We start from the raw sequence: 18,822 nt of genomic DNA, 5'->3' as shown, positions 1-18,822 counted from the left end.
CCATGCAAACAGACAACTTCCTACTAGTAGGAGATTTTAACCATCATCTAGACACCATCTCTAACTCAGACTCCACATGCTTAATAGCAGCCATGGAATCTCTAGGTCTCTCTCACAAAGTATTCAGCCCCACTCACATAGCGGGACATACTCTGGACACCATCTTTACAAACATCCAAGATCTAAAAGTAGAGCCCCCTTTGGCCTTAAGCTGGACAGACCATCTGGCCTTGAGTTTCTCATCGGAAATTCTCAAGCCAACTATACAGCCGTAATATCATTGGGGTCCTCGGAGATCGTGGAGAAAGGTGACACTAACGACATTCAGCTCTGCTTTCATTACCCCTCCATTGGGTAATCATACGGATAGTGACATGGCACTGGAAACGCTAGAGGCCTCGGTCACTCAGGCCCTTGATGTCATCGCCCCATCCAGGGTAGGCAAGATTCGGAAAAAGGCAGCCCCAGTTCCATGGTACACTGATAGCCTCAAGAACCAAAAAGTGGCATGTAGAAATGGGGAGAGAAAATGGAGAAAATAAAAACAGGAGGGGGACAAATTAGCCTACAAAATCGCACACAGAGCAAACAAATGCAATACAGCCAGAAGATCGTATATCTAGGCACCAGAATTGTCGAAGCCAAGAGCTCTTCCAAAGAGCTATTCAAGATCCTTCAGGAATTCACCAATCCAAGAGCTAATAATCCTTCCCTCCCGTCGACTCAAAAGCTATGTGACGATCTAGCGAATCATTTTAAGCAAAAGATTGATAAAATATATAGCTCCTTCAGCACGGAAGATGACTCTAGGGTGAAACCACCTGTCACTGAAGGCTCCATCACTCCCTGCCTGGACTCCTTCACGGTCATTACTTCTGAGCAATTACTGCCTCTATCACCCCATACCAAGTCGAGCTCCGCTTTAGACCTAACCCCTCCCTTCATCATCTCAGCCCTCGCACCGGCCCTCGCAGACTCGATCACGAAAGTCTGCAACATTTCATTAGCCACGGCCACCTTCCCACATAAATGGAAAATGGCACATATAAAACCTTTACTAAAAAAAAACGTGGCCGATACATCGGACCTACAAAATTATAGACCCATTTCTCTTCTCCCATTCTTCAGTAAAGTCATGGAGGCTTTGATCAACAAACAACTCACAAGCTTCCTCAAACAAAACAACTTACTCGATCCTTCTCAGTCAGGCTTCCGTGCACTGACAGAAGTAACAGACTCGATGAGGCTGGCCTTGGACAACGGGAAACCCATGATGTTAGTTCTCCTTGACTTTTCAGCAGCTTTTGACACCATCTCTCACAGAATCCTTCTGGATAAGCTTCGAGAGATTGGTGTCAGAGGAATGGCTCTAAAATGGCTCAAAAGCTTCCTGACCAACTGAACACAACGTGTTTAATTGGACACGTTTACATCACAGACCATGGCTGTTGACAAAGGGGTCCTCCAGGGCTCCATCTTAAGCCCCACCTTATTCAACATCTATGTGTCTTCTCCGGCCACAATTATTAGATCCTGTGGATTCGAAACCATCTCATACGCGGACGACACTCAAGTGATAGTCACTATCGAGACGGATCCTGCATCAACCAGAGAAAAGTTCAAGAACTGCTTGCTAAAAATCACTACATGGATGACAGTGAATTATCTACAGCCCAATTCCAATAAAACTTAGATCCTGCTGTTCGGAAAAGCAGAGGAGCTCTGGGCATCAGATTGGTGGCCTTCGGAGATCGGCAAACCTCTTACACCTAAAAAGTAGGCGAAGAACTTGGATATTATAATTGATGATAGACTTTCCATGGAGGAGCATGTGAAGACTATGTCGGGCACATGTTTCGGCCTGATGCGAATGCTGAGAAAAATATTTCCTTGGATCCCCCTCTCGGCCAGAAAAGCCCTTATACAGGCACTTCTAGTTAGCAGACTAGATTACGGAAACTCCCTACTAGTAGGGATCAGAGAAGATCTACTTTCCAGGCTACAGGTTGTTCAAAATACAGCCGCACGTCTAGCCCTCAATCAGCCTGTCCATACCCCATTGGCACCCCTCCTATGACAGCTGCCCTGGCTGCCTGTTAGGAAGAGAGCAGAATTCAAGCTTCTGTGTCTAGTGTTTAAATTACTCCGGGGAAAGAGTCCATCTTATCTAATGAAGAAGCTAAAACCATATATTCCCGCCCGTCAACTGAGATCGAGCGACCGACAGCTGCTCTGCGTCCCGAGAATTAAGAGAGTCAGAATCTGCGAACGCTCCTTCTCATATCTCGCCCTCTCTCTCTGGAACAGACTGCCAGAGAACATACGTGCCTGTTCCAATATCAGTCAGTTCAAGAAACTTCTTAAAACCTGCCTGGTCTGTCATTAACTACCAATCTCCGTTCTGCTTGTCTGCCACTGAGGCGCCAAGAGATCCCCTAGGGGATGATTCGATAGCCCCCTACAAATCCAAGCAATAATAATAATATAGTGTAGCATAAAAGTGTTCGAATTTCAGAGCGACTTGTACATTCTGACTCGCCTTGTGGCCCCTGAATCTCGCTTATTCTCTGATTAAGTTTGAGCTTGCAACCTTTATGCAAGGAGGCTCCCTGCTTTATTGCCCCATGACAAATATTTCTGTTTAATCTAAAAGAGTGCATATCCCAACTTATCAAGGACTTTAAGTTGCTTTCGGGCTATCGTGAGTTGGCGCCACACTTTGTGGGACCCAGATTGCTAATGGGCCTCCTCTAGTTCCATTACCTAACTTTCTAGTCTAACTCGCTTATGTTTTCTGTCTTTGCTAAGTCTGGCAGCGTAGGCTATATAGTTGCCTCTCAGGACTCATTTAAGGGTATCCCAAAGCGGAAAAATCGGGCTGCCTGGTGTGTCTTTGGTGTTAAGGAAAGTGACAGTTGTATCTCTAATCTTTTTTAAAGTCGAATCGTACGCCAGCAATTTATGATTAAGGCACCACGAGCCAGAAGGGGACCCCAGTCTGGGGATAGTCAGTGTAATTGAGATGACAGAGTGATTGAAAATGGCGGGAACACCTATGTTCACATGGGTGGTGGTTGCTGTAAAGCAGGTAGATGTTTGAAAATAGTCTATTCTGTCATAAGTTTGATGGACTGCTGAAAGGTAGGTATAACCTTGCATTTCCACCATACATCCACGAGGCCCATCTCCCTTAACCACTTAAGGCTTGCTACTGTAAACGCCCCTGTTGCCCTCTCCTTTGTGATGAGCAGTCCAAGAGTGTTTCAGAGACTATATTGAAGTCGCCCCCAATGAGTGTGTGCTCATCAGGAGTGACTAGCACCCAACCTTTAGCATCTAGGAGGAAGGCCTCCTGATTGTTGTTCAGGGCATAGATGTTAAAGTTTAAACGTGTGTGTATTCACTAAAAGTTGCAGCGAGAGGAGTCTGCCTGGCAGCTCCGCCTGTGTCTGGCGTGCCTGACCCTGAAAGTGTGTGGCTAATAGAATCACCATCGCCGCCCGCTTCTTCGGGCCAGGAAAAAAATACCAGTGATCAAACCAGCTGGATCGCATGCGTTTCCAGTCAACTTAAAGGAAGTTAGTCTCTTGGAGAAGGCAAATATCACTGTTAGGATCTCTAAGCATAGTGACAAGCAGGGCTTTACTGTAGAGTTAAGGCAGTGGACATTAAAGCTGAGTATTTTAACCATTTACGGATGTGTGCAAGTGTTCTAGAAATGAAGGTGAGGGGTGGCTGCTGATGGCTGTTCCCTGTCGGGCAGGACTGTCCATCACAGTATGTAGGAGAATATCCAGCGAGTGGGTGGTCAAGCAATGGGTGGGGGAAAGGATAACGTAACAATTCAACTGAAGCGTTCCCTTCCTGGGAGCATAGAGTAATAGGTGTGTGGGGCTCATGTCATCGCATATCTCTGACCTCTCCTTGCCCAAGCCATTCAGGACGGCAGGGATACTACTAAGTTCATGATTCTTGGCACCACCAATTCCATCGGGTGGGCCAGTGGCACCGGTGTTGCCAATCATCGTCACAGTTTTTGCAGGTGATGTCCAGTCGTCCCTCATGGACATGGCGTTCGATGAGACTTGCCTGTTTAAGGACAAGTCAGACTCTGCTCTCCAGCGCTTCAAGGAGAGGAGGACCATGGCTCGCTCCTGTGGCTTACCTGCCCCACCACGCCAACCTCATGACAACACTTCTTTTGCGGTTTTGGCAAAGGTGCCCCATACCACCAGCCAGATCAACCCCAGCATGGCGCCCAGTAGTTTTGCGTTCATGGCCATACTGCCTACTGCCCTGTGGCCAAGGTCAACGGGCTCTCCAGTTCACTAACCCTTCTGCAGTCCCACCTGCAAACCCCCTACAGTGTCCCCTTAGTGGAGCACAGCCACTAGGTGGGAGGCAGGATCTGATGATTCCTTCTGTGTTAGCGGGTTATAACATCACACAGGTGAGTCCTTCATTTCTGTGCCGATGCACCTTTCTTCATCTCCCTATTGACTGACAGAGGACCATCTTTCTGTTTGCAGCAGGAAGTGCAAACCCCTTTGGCCTTAGGGACTAACAAGAGGGACTATTGAGAGGTGTAGGTAGATGGTGTTCTGTTGCAGTACCCCCCACCCTCACACTTTTAGCCTGGTATCTGATACAACTTAGATGGATAGTCTACTGGGCCCCTGCTAAACAGGCCCCAGTACTTGTGCTCTTTTACCTACACTGTACCATTGTTTCAACAATTGTCAAACCTCTGGAACACATTTAAGTCCCTTATAAAAGGTACCACTGGTACCAAGGGCCTTGTGACCAGAGAGGGTCTCTAAAGGCTGCAGCATGTATTGTGCCACCGTACGAGATCCCTCACCAAATACATACTGCCATTGCAGACTGTGTTTTGGTGCAGACAAATCCCTGTATGCCATGCCCACTACCACTGCCTGTGGCATATGTAAGTCACCCCTTTAGCAGGCCTCCAAGCCCTAAGGCAGGGTGCACTATACCACAGCTGAGGGCATAGCTGCATGAGCAAAATGCCCCTACAGTGTCCAAGTCCATTCTTAGACATTGTAAGTGCAGTGGTGCCATTTTGAGTACATGGACCAGGAGTTTTTCATTACGAACTCAACAGCTCCAAGATGGCTTTGCGGAATACTGAGAAGTTTGGTATCAACCTTCTCAGCACAATAAACTCACACTGATACCAGTGTTAGACTGTAAAATGCACTCAGAGGGCATCTTAGAGACGCCCCTGAAAAATGACCAATTTCTTCATGTTCAGCTGACTGATCTGCACCAGCCTGCCACACACAGACATGTTTCTGACACAGACCCACTAACAGTGACGGACCTGGAAGAGACAAGCTAGCAGTTAATCTCTCATGCTCCATTTTTGTAGGCTGGGGTACCCCTCTGGTGTCACTCGCTGCCTGACACTCTTGAAGTCTATTTTGTTCCAAAAACTGTTTGCAGGTAATAGGTGTCGAGGGTCTGGGTTGGGAGAAGCAGTTCAATTTCAAAGCTTTTTTTGTCTGCGTGAGACTGTTTACATGCATGTTCAAAAGTGTGCAAGGTTTTCCATTCTCGCTGGCAAGAAAGCTCAGTGGATCTGCGAACCTCCTGCAGAGATCTGCTGTCAGCCACTCCTGATAGGATAGCTTCAGCCTTTCATTTGTCCCACTTTGATGAAATCCTTACAGTTAAGATTGATTGAGTAAAATGTGTTGCTCATTAGAGAACTGAAAAACCATAAGGCCATCACAAAATGCAGTAGTCTTAAAAATGAGTGAGTGATTGCCATTTTAACTTTGGAGTTCACATACTCTGCATAATGCAAATTATTGCAACTAAGGGAAACATGGATCTATTAAATGCAAATAAATAGTTAGTGATATCTTTCAGTCTAATCACAGTGATGTGAGCAGCTCTGCACAGGACACATATGCATCTCCAATTTTAGAGTATGGATAATATTTCTTCAGTGCAGCGTTATGTACAGAATATCTGTTATAATTAAACCCATCAACACAGAGATGATAGTTACATGTTTGATGGCAAGTGCAGCTGTAGATACACATGCTCTGCGTACTCCTGCCATTTAGTGTTGGGTCAGAGTTGTGCAAATTGTTTGTTTTTTCCAAAGTCTTTTGAGTCAAGAGGTAGAGAGTGACTACTTCTCCCGGTGATAATGCGCATGGGAATCGACTCCTTTGTTAGATTGTTTTCCTCCGCCGTCTGGTTCGGACGTGTGTGCCTCTCCTCCGTGTTCCACTCCGTTTGGCACGAGTCTTCGGTCCTATCCTGTCTTCGACGTTATAGTGTATCTTTATCGCACTTTTTCCATTCCTGCACCACTAAAAAACCTTCCTCTGTTCAGACTTTAACCGATCGCCCTTCGGGGCACCGCCCATCTCGGACCTACCCTTTCACGTGCACCGTCGGTATGGAAGATGTGTTCCTGATGAAACGAACACCTTTTCGATTTTGCCCACTGTGTCACGCTAAATATCCACACATCGATCAACACCAGGTGTAAAACCTTAGCCTCTCGCCTGATCACCATGAGACCGACTGCGATGCCTGCAAGCCTTACATATCGAAAAAGACACTTCGCGATTGAAGGGAGCAACGACTGGAGATGTCTCGCCGCAGCGAAGATGATACCGCTGACCTCTTCAGTGAGGAGCACGACCCAGGAAGAGCATGCTGCTGAAGAGGAAGAAGGAGCGTTCTGTCGAAGAGATCTCCGGCTCCAGTGTGGAAGAGGAGCTTGAATACTCCCTACCACTCGGGCAGTGCTGTCACCCCAGACCCTGTTCCAACCAAAAAGACTTCCAAACACTTGCTCTTTCCACTTTTAGAGGTCATCGGACTGCCAATGCCATCTGGCCATGGTCATATCCAAAAAGATAATTTGAGAGCCATGCCTTCAGGCCTGACACGTAAAACTTTCACCAAGGATAAGTCCTCGAGTTTGACCTCGTTGGATTGAGCACATTATTTGGTCTCCACTGAGTTTTAGAATGTGGGGCTCCTGGTAACAAGTTTACCATCTTCCATGAGACTGCATCCTCACTGCAATGCTCTTTATAGTTTTGTAGTGCTAGAAGATGTTTGTATGGTACCCTTTCAAAAACGATAGCATTTGTTTACAAATTTGGGTAAAATGTGGCTGTAAAATACAATAATTGCCTCAAGGATCGCCACCCTCCTAAAGACACCAAGAAAATGCTGATATTGTTAAATGCCCGCCCTCACAGTCACGTCCCCAGATGCACTTCTACTGGCCCCTCAAGGCCCACCCCAATCAATTTGGTGAGTACCGTCATTTCCATTTAAATCACTGAACCAGGTATCCCCTTGACTAAAACTATATACGCCTTTCTTTGGGAAAAATGTGTGGCTTGGTGCGATTGACAGTGGTCACCAGTGAGGTTCTCTGCAGATTGAGTCCCTTCAGGCTAAGGTATCTAAAGTGTTATTGTTTGTTTTGTCCTTAGCCCGGCAACGCCTTGCTCTGGGCTCAGTTAAATCATACCTTTTGACTCTTTTGGCCTTTTTGCAGTTGCTGGATCAGTCCTCTTTGTTCAAGTCTCCTGTTGTTATGAGATTTTTTAAAGGAATACGATGTTTGTTTCCTCCCTCTTCCATTGCCATGGCACAGTGAGACCTTAACTTGATTCTCACCTTTCAAATCCCTTCAAATTTGCACTCTATTTGTGCTGTTTCACAGCTGTTCCTTGTGGACTTCTCACCCTCAGTACATCGGTGTGGCGTGAGAGTGAAATTCCAAGTTCTTTGTATCAACCTGCTGTACACCACCTTCTTCCCAGGCAAACTGATTCTGTTGACTTGTGCATCCTTTCTTCCAAAAGTTGTGACGCCATTCCAAGTTGGTCAAACTGTCACCCTGCCAACTTTCGGTGTTGTGCCTCACCACTCTAAGGAAGAGGAGAGACTCCATCATGTGGAGCCCAAAGAGATTGCTGAACTTTTACATAGATCGCACAAAAGACCATTGAATGGACAATCAGCTTTTTGTGGGGTTTGCTGGAATGAAAAAAGGCAAGGCTGTGCAGTAGAGAACCATCTCCCATTGATTGTGCTCTGCATTTAAATCAGGTATGCATTGGCTAAAAGGCAGCCTCCAGAAGTACTGCATGCTCATTCTACCTCGGCCAAAGCCCTGCCTTAGCATGCATAGTCCTTGTCTTGATATTTTCCAGGCAACTATGTGGGCGTTCCTCACATGTTCACAAAGCCCTATTGTCTGGACAGTCATTTTTGCCTGCTTGGTTCTACAGGACTTTCTGGTTTCAGTCCATTTACAGCCTACCTCCAATAAGTTACTGCTTTGTTATCTGTTTAAAAGGTGAAGAATCTCCTGCTGGAAGTAACTTTCAGAAGCACTTACCTTCAGTAATGCTCGTTCTCGTAGATACTCTGTCCGAAGACTCATCACCAATCCTCCTCCGTTATGTGATTGGGCTGTATGCATTAATAAGATCCAAGTCTACCAATTTGATTTTGGGGGTCTGCATCAGGGGGGCATGAACTGTCTCAAATGCAACTGACGTCAATGCGCATGAGTGGCACCTATATAGACTTCGCACATCATTTCCGGAGCAGAATGGCGTTGGTACAGAGCTGCATGGTACTACCTACTGACATGCAGAGGTAAGGCTGAAAAGTTTCCGAATCCAATCTGACACTTCTTCGCCACACCTACTGGCACATCTGACAATATCTAGCTCTCTTATTCCATCCATTAGTCCCTTTTAAAGTTTCCAAATGATTTTATTGGCTATTCGTCATCCAAAAATATCTACTATTTACCCGCAACCTCTTTTCTTCTAAGACAGTTACACAGCTGGTGAGATTCAGGGTTGAATTTAACCCGTTCCCTGCTCATGACAGAACCACTCCGTCATGAGCCACGGGTGCGCTGTGCTCATGACGGAGTGGTTCCGTCATGCTGCGGCCGTTGGCGGCCGCTCCTCCCACGCGGCGCTAATTCCCCGCCTGTGTGGGCGATTAGCGCAGTGGGTGGAGTCATGACGGCACCACGCCGTCATGAGCACAGCTCACCCGTGACTCATGACGGCGTGGTTCTGTCATGAGCACAGCGGCGCCGTCAAACCCCCCCAGCGCTGCGGCGGAATTCGCGCCGCAGCGAAGGGGTTAATGGATATTGTTGAGAAGGCAAATGTTAAGAGTTTGTATTTTGGTTGCTATTCCATCCCATATATCTGTGCATGACTGTTAGGGCTTTGGTCCATGTGGGTACAGTATTTAATTGATTTTCTTTAGGGCATTTCTTCAAATGCATAACTGTGTATGGCAGTACTGCTCCACTATTTTGTGACTGTTGAGGTCTAAGTTATTCTTTTGATTTTTCAGCTAGTAGTGTTTAGGTCTTTGTTCGTTCTTCTTCAATACAGTGTCTAAGACCTTGTGCAGGGCGCTCAAGGTGTTTTTTAGCTGGATGAGAAGAGCTTGAAACTTAGCCAAGACTTTAAATCACTTTAATGTTGATATTTCTACTCCTCCCAGCAAGGAAGCAAATAATTTTCTTCTATAAGTACTAAGACTTCTCTTCAGTAAGATTGTCCGCTATGCCTGCTTTTTGTATTCCCAAGTATTTCTCCAACAATTCCTGCTATCTTAAAATGGCATGCTTCTGCCAAATCTTTTGGTCTGTATAAATTGACACTAAACATTTCCTACATATCCATATTGACTGTGAACCCTGAGTTTTCACCAAAGTCCTCTTTATCCTCTATGGCAAGAAGGATAAAGGCAAGGCGGAGGCCATCATGTTGTCATAATAGGCATATGTGACAGAAACTTCTAGCCACAGATTTCTTGCCTTAGAATTATTTTTGAACAGAGGCAATTGTTTTGTGAGCAGAACCCCTTCATGCTGGTAGGTGGCGTCGTTTGACTCTGCGTGACGTCATCTGTGCTGGAAGTGATGTGCGAGGTACCCAAATAGGCACAGGCCCAGCATGCTGACATCAGTTCTTATTCTTCCACGACAGTCAGTGCAGATCTGGAGAAGAGCTACCCACAGTCACTTTTTGACTGACCTTTTTTCGTCCCTTTTGTCGAAGACTTTTGATACATTGTCTCCTGGTGTGGCAGGGATGTCCAAGAGGAAGGCTGGTTTCAAGCCCTGTGGTGCCTGTCAACGGCAAATGTCAGTGACAGATCAACACGTCATCTGCCTTTGGTGTCTCAAGCGTGACCATGACGTCTGAACCTGCATCGATTGTCACACCATGCACCCCAAGGCCTTGAGGGAGCGGACCCTTAAGCTCCTTGCTACTTGACGTGCGACGCCGCAACGTTCTCAATCCTCGTCGAGAGAAAGTTCCTGGCATCAGTCACAGAGCCATTCCAAGCGTCCAATGTCAAAGTTGTCCGTGCGTTTGAGTAAGTCCCACAAGCATAAGAAGAACAAAAAGTCGAAGAGTTCTTGGACTTCACCCCGTCTGTCAGAGTCATCCGACGAGACAGGGAACATCGGCTTCAAGGCCTGACTCCATGGGCTGCGCCAGGGCTGTCTTTGCGCCTCCCCGAGTTTCCAGGAGCCGGAGCGACACCTGCCCAACTCCCTGGATTTTATGAGGCCGTGCAACTCATATTGGGGCGGCCCATCCGTGCTGGTGCGCCTACGGGCCCCCGGGCTTCTGAAGTAGGCCTTGGTATTGAACTCCACTCCGTTTGCAGAGTTTTCTGTACTCTGCACTCCTCAGAGCTCACAGAGTGCAAGAAAGCCACGCTTCGCATAGTGCAGCGGAGTTTTTCCCTGCTCACGCTCGCAAAAGGTAAGTTTGCAAGTGCGAGCTGCCGCTCGGGTAGAATTTCTACCCGAGCAGGAGAAAGAGCAGCGCAATCAGCAGTTCACACTACACTCTGCCACCTGCGGGACTTCGCAGAGTTTTTTTGTAACTTTGCGACGTTCCGCGTAGCAAAACTCCGCGAACTACGCCCAGGCTTATTCTGAAGGGGCCCCTACTGGTCTTCCATAGGGGATGATTCCTGCCCAGATGACACTTTCAGTTTCCTTACCACTCTCTATATTGTTGATAAACACAATTAGACTTCTCGTTACATACATTTTGAATCGAACAAGTCGTGCGTCGGACTGTCTTCCACCTTAGTCCAGCCCCTCCCCTTGCATTGAATCAAGCACAGATCCTTTCCATCAGCAATGCAGCAGGTGTGTCAAATCTGTGCATACATCAGAACAAAAGAAATATCAATCTGTGAATCACAGTTCCAGTTGGCTAGATTGTGCTACGGCGATCCATACTGGAACAAAATCAGTAAGTTAAGGCTTTGAATATAATAATAATAATAATAATAATACTCATAATAATAATAATCATAATAATAATATGGCCTTCCAATAAGAATCACATTACTTTTTAAAACAAGGGGAGTACACATGTCCCGAAATGTGAAAGACGATTTTGAGTTCTAACAAGAATGTAAACCTTTTCAGCTGAGGCAGCTGACCAGCACTTGTCATTACTCCCTTTAGTCGAGAAAAAGGTGGAATAGAGATTTACTTTTGTACTCCAGCCTTTACTTGTTAGGTTTGGTCAACTAGCTATGAACTCTTGGCTCTCCCTTAGAAAGTTGGGTATAGAACTGATTTCCATATCTTTTACATGTTATAGTTCAATTATGAGATCTTTGAATATATATCTGAAACTTTTGAATATGAATATCTCTTCAATGCATCCATACATACGTAATTGAAGACATGTTAAAAAAAATCCTGGTTAATGTAACAGGATTTATGTCCAAAAACACAACGGGCCTGATTCGCAAACTGCACTATTGAGTAAGTTTACAATTTTGAGTAAATCCAGCACTACACATAGCAAATCACTGGCACTCGAACACCCTCCCATGGACTTTAATGGAAGTAGGGACTTAAAATAAAACCCCGTAGGAAATAATGGGAACATAAATTACATTATTTTAAAGTAAATGTAGTTATAGTTAGGATTCACAGCTATAGGAATTCCTTAGAATTTTGGTCTCTAATAACTTTGCCCCGGTTTGATGAATCTCCATGAAAAAAGAAATTGGTCAAGGGGGGGGGTCCCAAAACGTATTTTCCACCAATGCGTTTTCCATAGACTTTTGTATCTCACTGAACGGATTTACATGGAATATGGCAGGATTGGACATTATGGTGCGCAGATGATCCTTGTGGGTACTACAGGTAAGCAGGGTATGTATTTTTAAAGTTGTAAGGCATTTTAACTCGGTGAAATCTGTGGCTGTGGTATTTTCACAAAATTCTGTGATATTTTGTGGAAGTACCAAGATACGTAGCGATGACAAGGCATTATGTGATTGGCTAATGACTGCCTTTATAAAGGTTAAAGCCATGTTGTTTTTAGGTACCTGTATCCTGCATTTCGCCCTTAGATGTAGGTATTAGGTGTGATATTTTGCTCTTACCTATTGCCACTTTATTAAAGTGGTAATACATACGGAACAATATCTATAAGTGTCTATATTTACGGAGTAGTGTGGAACTGCCTCGGGAGCACCGCAATACATCCATTAACACACTTTCACGCTACGTTTGTTTCAATTACCACACTCCACTGTATGATCACGCACTCTACGCTATTCCACTCTACGTAACTCCACTATATTCAGGTCTGTAGTCACACTACCTTAACTATAACTCGCCACTCTACCATGTCCTAGTTCTCACAAAAGATATGATTTGTGTCGTCATAACTAATATTGTGAAAAATATTATTTTAGATGGTATAACTGATATAATATAAAATAGTATAAGCAGTGTATGGAGAAGGTGCGATTTATAGTTAGTGTAGTGTGGCTATGGAGCTGTATACACTGTGTAGAGGTGCATGAGTAATAATAATTTGAAGGTGTTGCAGAAATGTATAAATTAAAAGTATTAGTTTAACATTTTTAATTGGTGTATACTTTACCTTAGTAGCTAAAGAATGGAGGTACATACATTTATTGTGTAACTATAACTGAAGAATTTCTAATGGTTTTGAATTGTGAGTATGTTATTATACAAAGAATAAATAAAGTTTTCCTAACTATAACAAATGTTTATTCTTTGTTTTTTTATTGACTATAAATTAGTGTTATAAAAATAGTACATATTTCTTACTTCATTATACAATATTTAATAGCCTATTTTAAATTTAAATATAATGTCAAATAACTTTTATAATGTGTTATCATCACACTGATAGTTCTGGGAACCTTCTAATGATAATGGAGTGTAGTTCTCTAGATTTTCATTTCAGTACTGCTTCGTCTATGTTTCTCTCCGAGCACGTAAAGTAGTGCATGGGATACCTACCTGTCGGCGAGTTGCTGTCACAGTGCCCAGGTGGAATCTACAGAGGTTTGGAGCAGCAAGAGGGTGTGTGGAATGTAGCTACAAACGACATGCTCAGGGCGCAAGTGCAGGCCAGACCATGTCACAAAATGTGCTTCAGGGTATTGATGAGCCAGACCTAGTTTGCCTTATAGTGCGTTTACCACTTAGAAGTTAACTGGCTCTTCCAGCAGTCAAGGCAGTGGATCAGTATGCTTATGTGTAATCGATAACACCTATACCATACATAATGTTCACCTGCTTTTCCAGCTTTCTCAGGCCTTTCCTGGAGTGGACTTCCAAAGGTGATTAGCAATTGTGTGCTGTCACTGAAGCAGTCACATAGGCAATAAACAACTGACAAGGGCCCTTTGAGTACAGACTTAATTAAGGTCCCAGGATACATGGCAATTCCTTCTGTGCTGGTGCCAGCTCTGGCAGATCAAATTGTTACACCGGTTTCTGACACTGAACTGACAGCAGCCTACGCCAGCCCTATGGTCTAGCTCTTCAAAAACAAAACAAAACTCTTGAGTCTATTGTACATTCGCAACCTAGCTGAGAGATTTGCCGTTGTGGAATAGCCCTTTTATAATACGGTTTCCCTCACCCACTGTAGGTGGCATGCTTCATCATTGGGAACCTCCTCCTACTGTGATACCTAGGCACTATACAAACTACAACGCACAATTTTTTTGAGTATGAAAAGAGGTAAGCTAAATACCATGTAAATGAGCTTTGGGTGGTAAGTGTAGCAGAGCAAGTGGAATTGATGATTAAAACTAGCTACAGGGTACTCATAAAACTTTATTACGGCGACCCAGAGCTAGAATTAAAACGTTTTCTCACCCAAAGATGCCAAAAGTTAGACCAGTGCACCAACGCTCAAATGTGAAAGAAAAAGTTATTGTGGTCCCAAACAACTCCACTCAATACATCGTTGGTGTTGTGTCTGTGCTGTCTGAGTTACTAACAGTCCCTTTAAAGGGATCAAGGATACAGTGGTCATTCAAACCCAATTTTGTTCTTTATTACATCACCCACAAGTACTGCATTAAGCCACTTCGTGCTGAAAAGTGCTTTATTCCAACAGTTTCGTCCTGTTACTTAGCACATGTAAAATAACCACACAGAATATTATTAGCACAGCACTAATGCATGTTGCTAACAATGCAAATAATATGAACATTTCTACCTTGGTGGAGGTATCGTCCGGCAACCTCATAACCTAAAGCATACTTCTTTTTTTTTATTTTTTTTATACATCTTTTTATTGAACCAGCTCATTAGTCATTTCAAGGCTGAATGCATGTGCAGGTACATTCCCTGGTTTAGATTAATAACAATGATACATCATGGAGGCAACATATAATCAAAGTCACTTTGGGAACAATCAAAATGCTGTCTTTTGCCAGTCTATCTTGTATGGGGGATGGAACATAACTTGCTTACTTTCTTAAAGTGTTAGGTGTGTAGAACTGTATCTAATGCCTGCTTCTGTGCACTTTACTGTGAGAGCATAGAGTAGCTTAACTCGCATCAAGAGTTTCCTAGTATTCAGCGCACTGCTTACCTGTTTAGAGCAAGAAGCTGTAGTTATCAGTAGCCAGAACAGTGTTCCCTTGAATGGAAAACAAACATCATCTGGGTTCTGCTCCTCTCCTCTCAGACTTGGATCGATATTGGATCTCCACATAAGACTGGATGCTGCGGCCATACAGCAATCTGACAATTCCTTTTAGGATCTTCTTGCAGCGTCATGTGCGATAATCTGGAGCGAAGGACCTCTCTACCTAAGTAGCCACTTAATGGGCTTTAAATACTCCTGCTATAACACACAATAATGGCGGGGTGTTCTTGTGTTGGGAGTGTCTGGGGGAAATATTAGAAGCAATGTAGGTGATTCTGTTTTTTTTTTTTTAAAGAATGCTTTTGTATCTCATAGTAAAGATGCCAATTCCAAGAATTGGACGAGGTGTGCTTACTCACATATTGTGACATGCTTCACCACAGGCCACCTTGTCCCACATTGGTAGGGTAAAACTAGCAGGGCGGACTCTACCTCGGTTTGGGCTACCCCGGGGGAGTTATTAGATATTTTTTTTTCTGGATAGCATGGGTCCAGTTGCTTACTAAAAATACCGCAGGGGATACCAGAAAAGTATCCTTTAATTTATGTGGTACCCTGGGTAAGATGAAAAACTACCGATGAGCAATGGTGGGGTATAGATGTTGATACTGCGATCCTTTCATACTCCTGGGTTCGACCAACATCTTTCTGCCCTTTCCTAAATGCCTAAATGGTCTTGAGCATTCATCAGGGTTTAACTACCTCCCTAACACTAACTGAAAGTGAGGGTAAGAAGTTAATTAATAAAAACAGAGCAAGCCTACCTCTCTGAAGATAAACATCTATTGATACCTAGTTACTGGTGGCGTTTTGCCTCATGGTCTGTTGAACGGGAGGCACCTCCTATAGTCACACATTCGTCAAGGACAAATGTCAGCTTGGATCCTACCCGTCCTAGCTGTCGGCTGTTGCTAGGGGACAGGTTTTGTATATTTATGTTTAATATCAAAGGTGTGTATGTAACGTTTTATAAAGAATATTTCAAATCAAACAAACGTATACGTTTCTTAATGCATTTAACATTGTTTGCATGTTGTGTCTCAACAAAACAGAAAACCTAGAGGTCTACTGCAAGCTATAATTTTGCCTTTACATCCATTCCAAGTTCCCTGGGTGGTGTAAATGTATATAACAAGGTTTGCATTTTTCTGCGTTACTACCAACTTTCTTTCTGTGTTGATATTTAAAATCAGGTTGTCTTTCATTAAATAATACACCTTTCCAGCTGTTTTGAAGATATACTTACAGAGGTATGTACTTCACTTGGATCAGACATCATTATCATGATCTTTGTACCTTTGGATTCATGGCTTAATGTAGGGATTTTAATATGTTTTGTATTATGTTACTATGCATCCCTTTCCTTACATTCCTGTACTCAGATATATTTTTACACGAAGACCTCACAGTGAAAATAGGAGACTTTGGGCTTGCTACAGTAAAATCACGATGGAGTGGTTCCCATCAGTTTGAACAGTTATCAGGGTCCATTTTGTGGATGGTAAGTCATTGCAAATATTTTTTCTCTTCATTTCTTAGAGTGAGTAATTGGATTGCCTTCCAAATGGCATGAGTTAAATTCATTGAGGCAAAGAATTGTGGATCTCTGTAAACAGTAATGTAAAGTCAGAGTTCCATGGGCATGAAATATGTGGTAGAAAACGTGCACCTGTTAAGACTGCTAAAGAGACAAGGAAGTACCCTGACATGCTAAAAATATAGATATGTCCAAGCAAGAATGTTGAGCTAATTAATGCGGGCTTAGGGATATGTATGACTCAAATAGTGGAAAGACCTTTGAAAGTTATCCAATTGCAAAGTGAAATCAACAGTTCCCGAAAACGTAATAAGGAATGGCTAAGGAGAAAGGTAAGACTGTATCTGATAGAGATTTCTTGCCGCAGATTCCTTACCTTAGAATGTTTCCCAGCCATCAGACTAGATCTGGAAATATTTAAGCAATCCCCTTGTGCGTCGGTAGGTGGCGTCGGTGGATTCCGCGGGGCGTCTTTGGTGTTGTTTGCTCCGGATGTGATGTGCGCAGTGCCTAGGCACCCCAGCATGCTGACCTCAGTTTCTTCTTTTCCGTGCCATCAGTGCGGATCTGGACAGGCTCCCCTGAGTCACTTTTTGACTGGATTTTTTTTAGATGTTTTGTCAGCGACTAGTGTGCCTTTTTCCCTTTTTCGAGGCTACCCCTAAGAAACCCACCAGGTTTAAGCCTTGTGGAGCATGTCGTCAACAGATTTAGTTGATGGTTCCCCAGTTGGTGTGTGTGATGCCTGGAGGGGAACCATGACTCTGCGTCATGGGCAGAGTGCTGGACCATGAATTCTAAGGCCATCCGCAAGCAGGCCATCAAGCTCATTGCCGCTCGCCATGCGACTTCATGTTGCTCCAGGTCCCATTCGCATGGAAGGTCTCTGGACCGCTCTCGAACTTGCTTGCATCAGTCATCGTTGCACTCCCGAACTTCTTCAGGTAAGTTCCATAAGAAGAAGTCGAAGCTCCCTCTAAGACGCAAGAGAACAATGCCACATATCCAGGCCCACTCTCCGATTGTTCCTGTGCAGCCAGTGTCAGAAACTGGGTATGCTCCGCACTTCCTTAAGTTTCCCTGAGCCCGAACAACCCCCACCCACCTCTAACATTGTATGAGTTCATGAGTCTCCTCTTTAGGCGGCCAGACCCCAATTGAGCACCCTTGGGCCCCCTGGGATCAAGAGGCTATTCGACTTAGGCTGTGCGGCCAGGTCCGCCTTTGTTGCCAGTTGAAACATCCAAATCCAGTGGTGGATCTGGATCGGAATTGGCCATGCAACTTGCTCCAGGGACCATTACTAGTGGCGTGATTCCTGACTCCGATACGGAGTCAGACTGGCAATGCACAATGTTGGTTCCGGCACTGGGCAGGCCTACACAGTTTGAATATGAGATGGAGCCCTATTTCCCTGAAGGGCCACTGAGGAACATAAATGGAGGGTATCTGAGGATCCCTTATGTCTAATCCCTACCCCCTACAGAGTCCATGGCCGATGACAACTGGTATGAGGACCTGACTGATGCCAGTGATCTAGACACCTCACCAGGCACTGGACTTCTCTCTCCTCCCACTTTGGCTACAGAGCAATGATCTTCTTTTGCGATGGTGGTTGGAGGGTGGCTAAGGTCCTGGACCTAATGCTGCTCATGGTTGAGGTCAAGACCAACGTATTTACAGAGGTGCTCTACCTCAGAATCCTTATTACCCTTGAATGAAGCCCTCACTGCTGTCCTGCTCAGGTCCTGGACCAAGCCTTCCACAGACACTCCTGTTACCAGAACCATTGCTAACCGCCATCGCCCGCTCCTGGGGACCCAGTCTTCATCTCCCAGCACCTCACCCCTGAGGCTTAGACCTCCTGGATCATTCCTGCTGTGTTCCCAGCCACACCACTAGATAGAGAATCCAACAGACTGCATACCTTCAGTAAAATGATGTTCTCTTCCTCCTGCCTGGGACTGTGGTATGTAAACCCTGCATGCTTATTGGACCATTCTTCCAATACTGTGTAGGTTACAGTTGTACAAGTAATGCCTATGGTTCTGAATGAGGCCCGGACTTTACTCTCCCATGCTATTGCTGATGGAACAGATGCAGCAAAGTTCACAATCAAATGCGGGTTGGATACAACAGACTCGCTGGGCGGAGCTATTGCTTCTACAGTGAAGCTCCAACGTCACGCCTGGTTGAGGAATACTGGCTTTTAGGGGGATGTCCAGGCATCCCTTACGGACGTGCCCTTTGATGGGACTTGCCCCTTTG

At 44.7% G+C, this 18,822-nt stretch overlaps 1 protein-coding gene across 3 annotated transcripts in view; it reads left to right on the top strand.

The window, feature by feature from the left end:
* BRAF (B-Raf proto-oncogene, serine/threonine kinase) overlaps window positions 1–18,822 on the top strand; it is an 803,995-nt gene that overhangs the window by 628,983 nt on the left and 156,190 nt on the right. For all 3 annotated transcript variants that reach the window (XM_085651927.1, XM_085651928.1, XM_085651929.1), the window contains one exon: window positions 16,400–16,518. In XM_085651927.1, the coding sequence (XP_085508053.1) occupies window positions 16,400–16,518 (119 nt within the window). The remainder of the gene's footprint in view (window positions 1–16,399; window positions 16,519–18,822) is intronic.

The sequence above is a fragment of the Triturus cristatus genome, chromosome 4_1, assembly GCF_964204655.1.
Source record: "Triturus cristatus chromosome 4_1, aTriCri1.1, whole genome shotgun sequence".
In the NCBI taxonomy this organism is placed as follows: Eukaryota; Metazoa; Chordata; class Amphibia; order Caudata; family Salamandridae; genus Triturus; species Triturus cristatus.
This window is presented reverse-complemented; position numbering and strand designations above follow the sequence as displayed.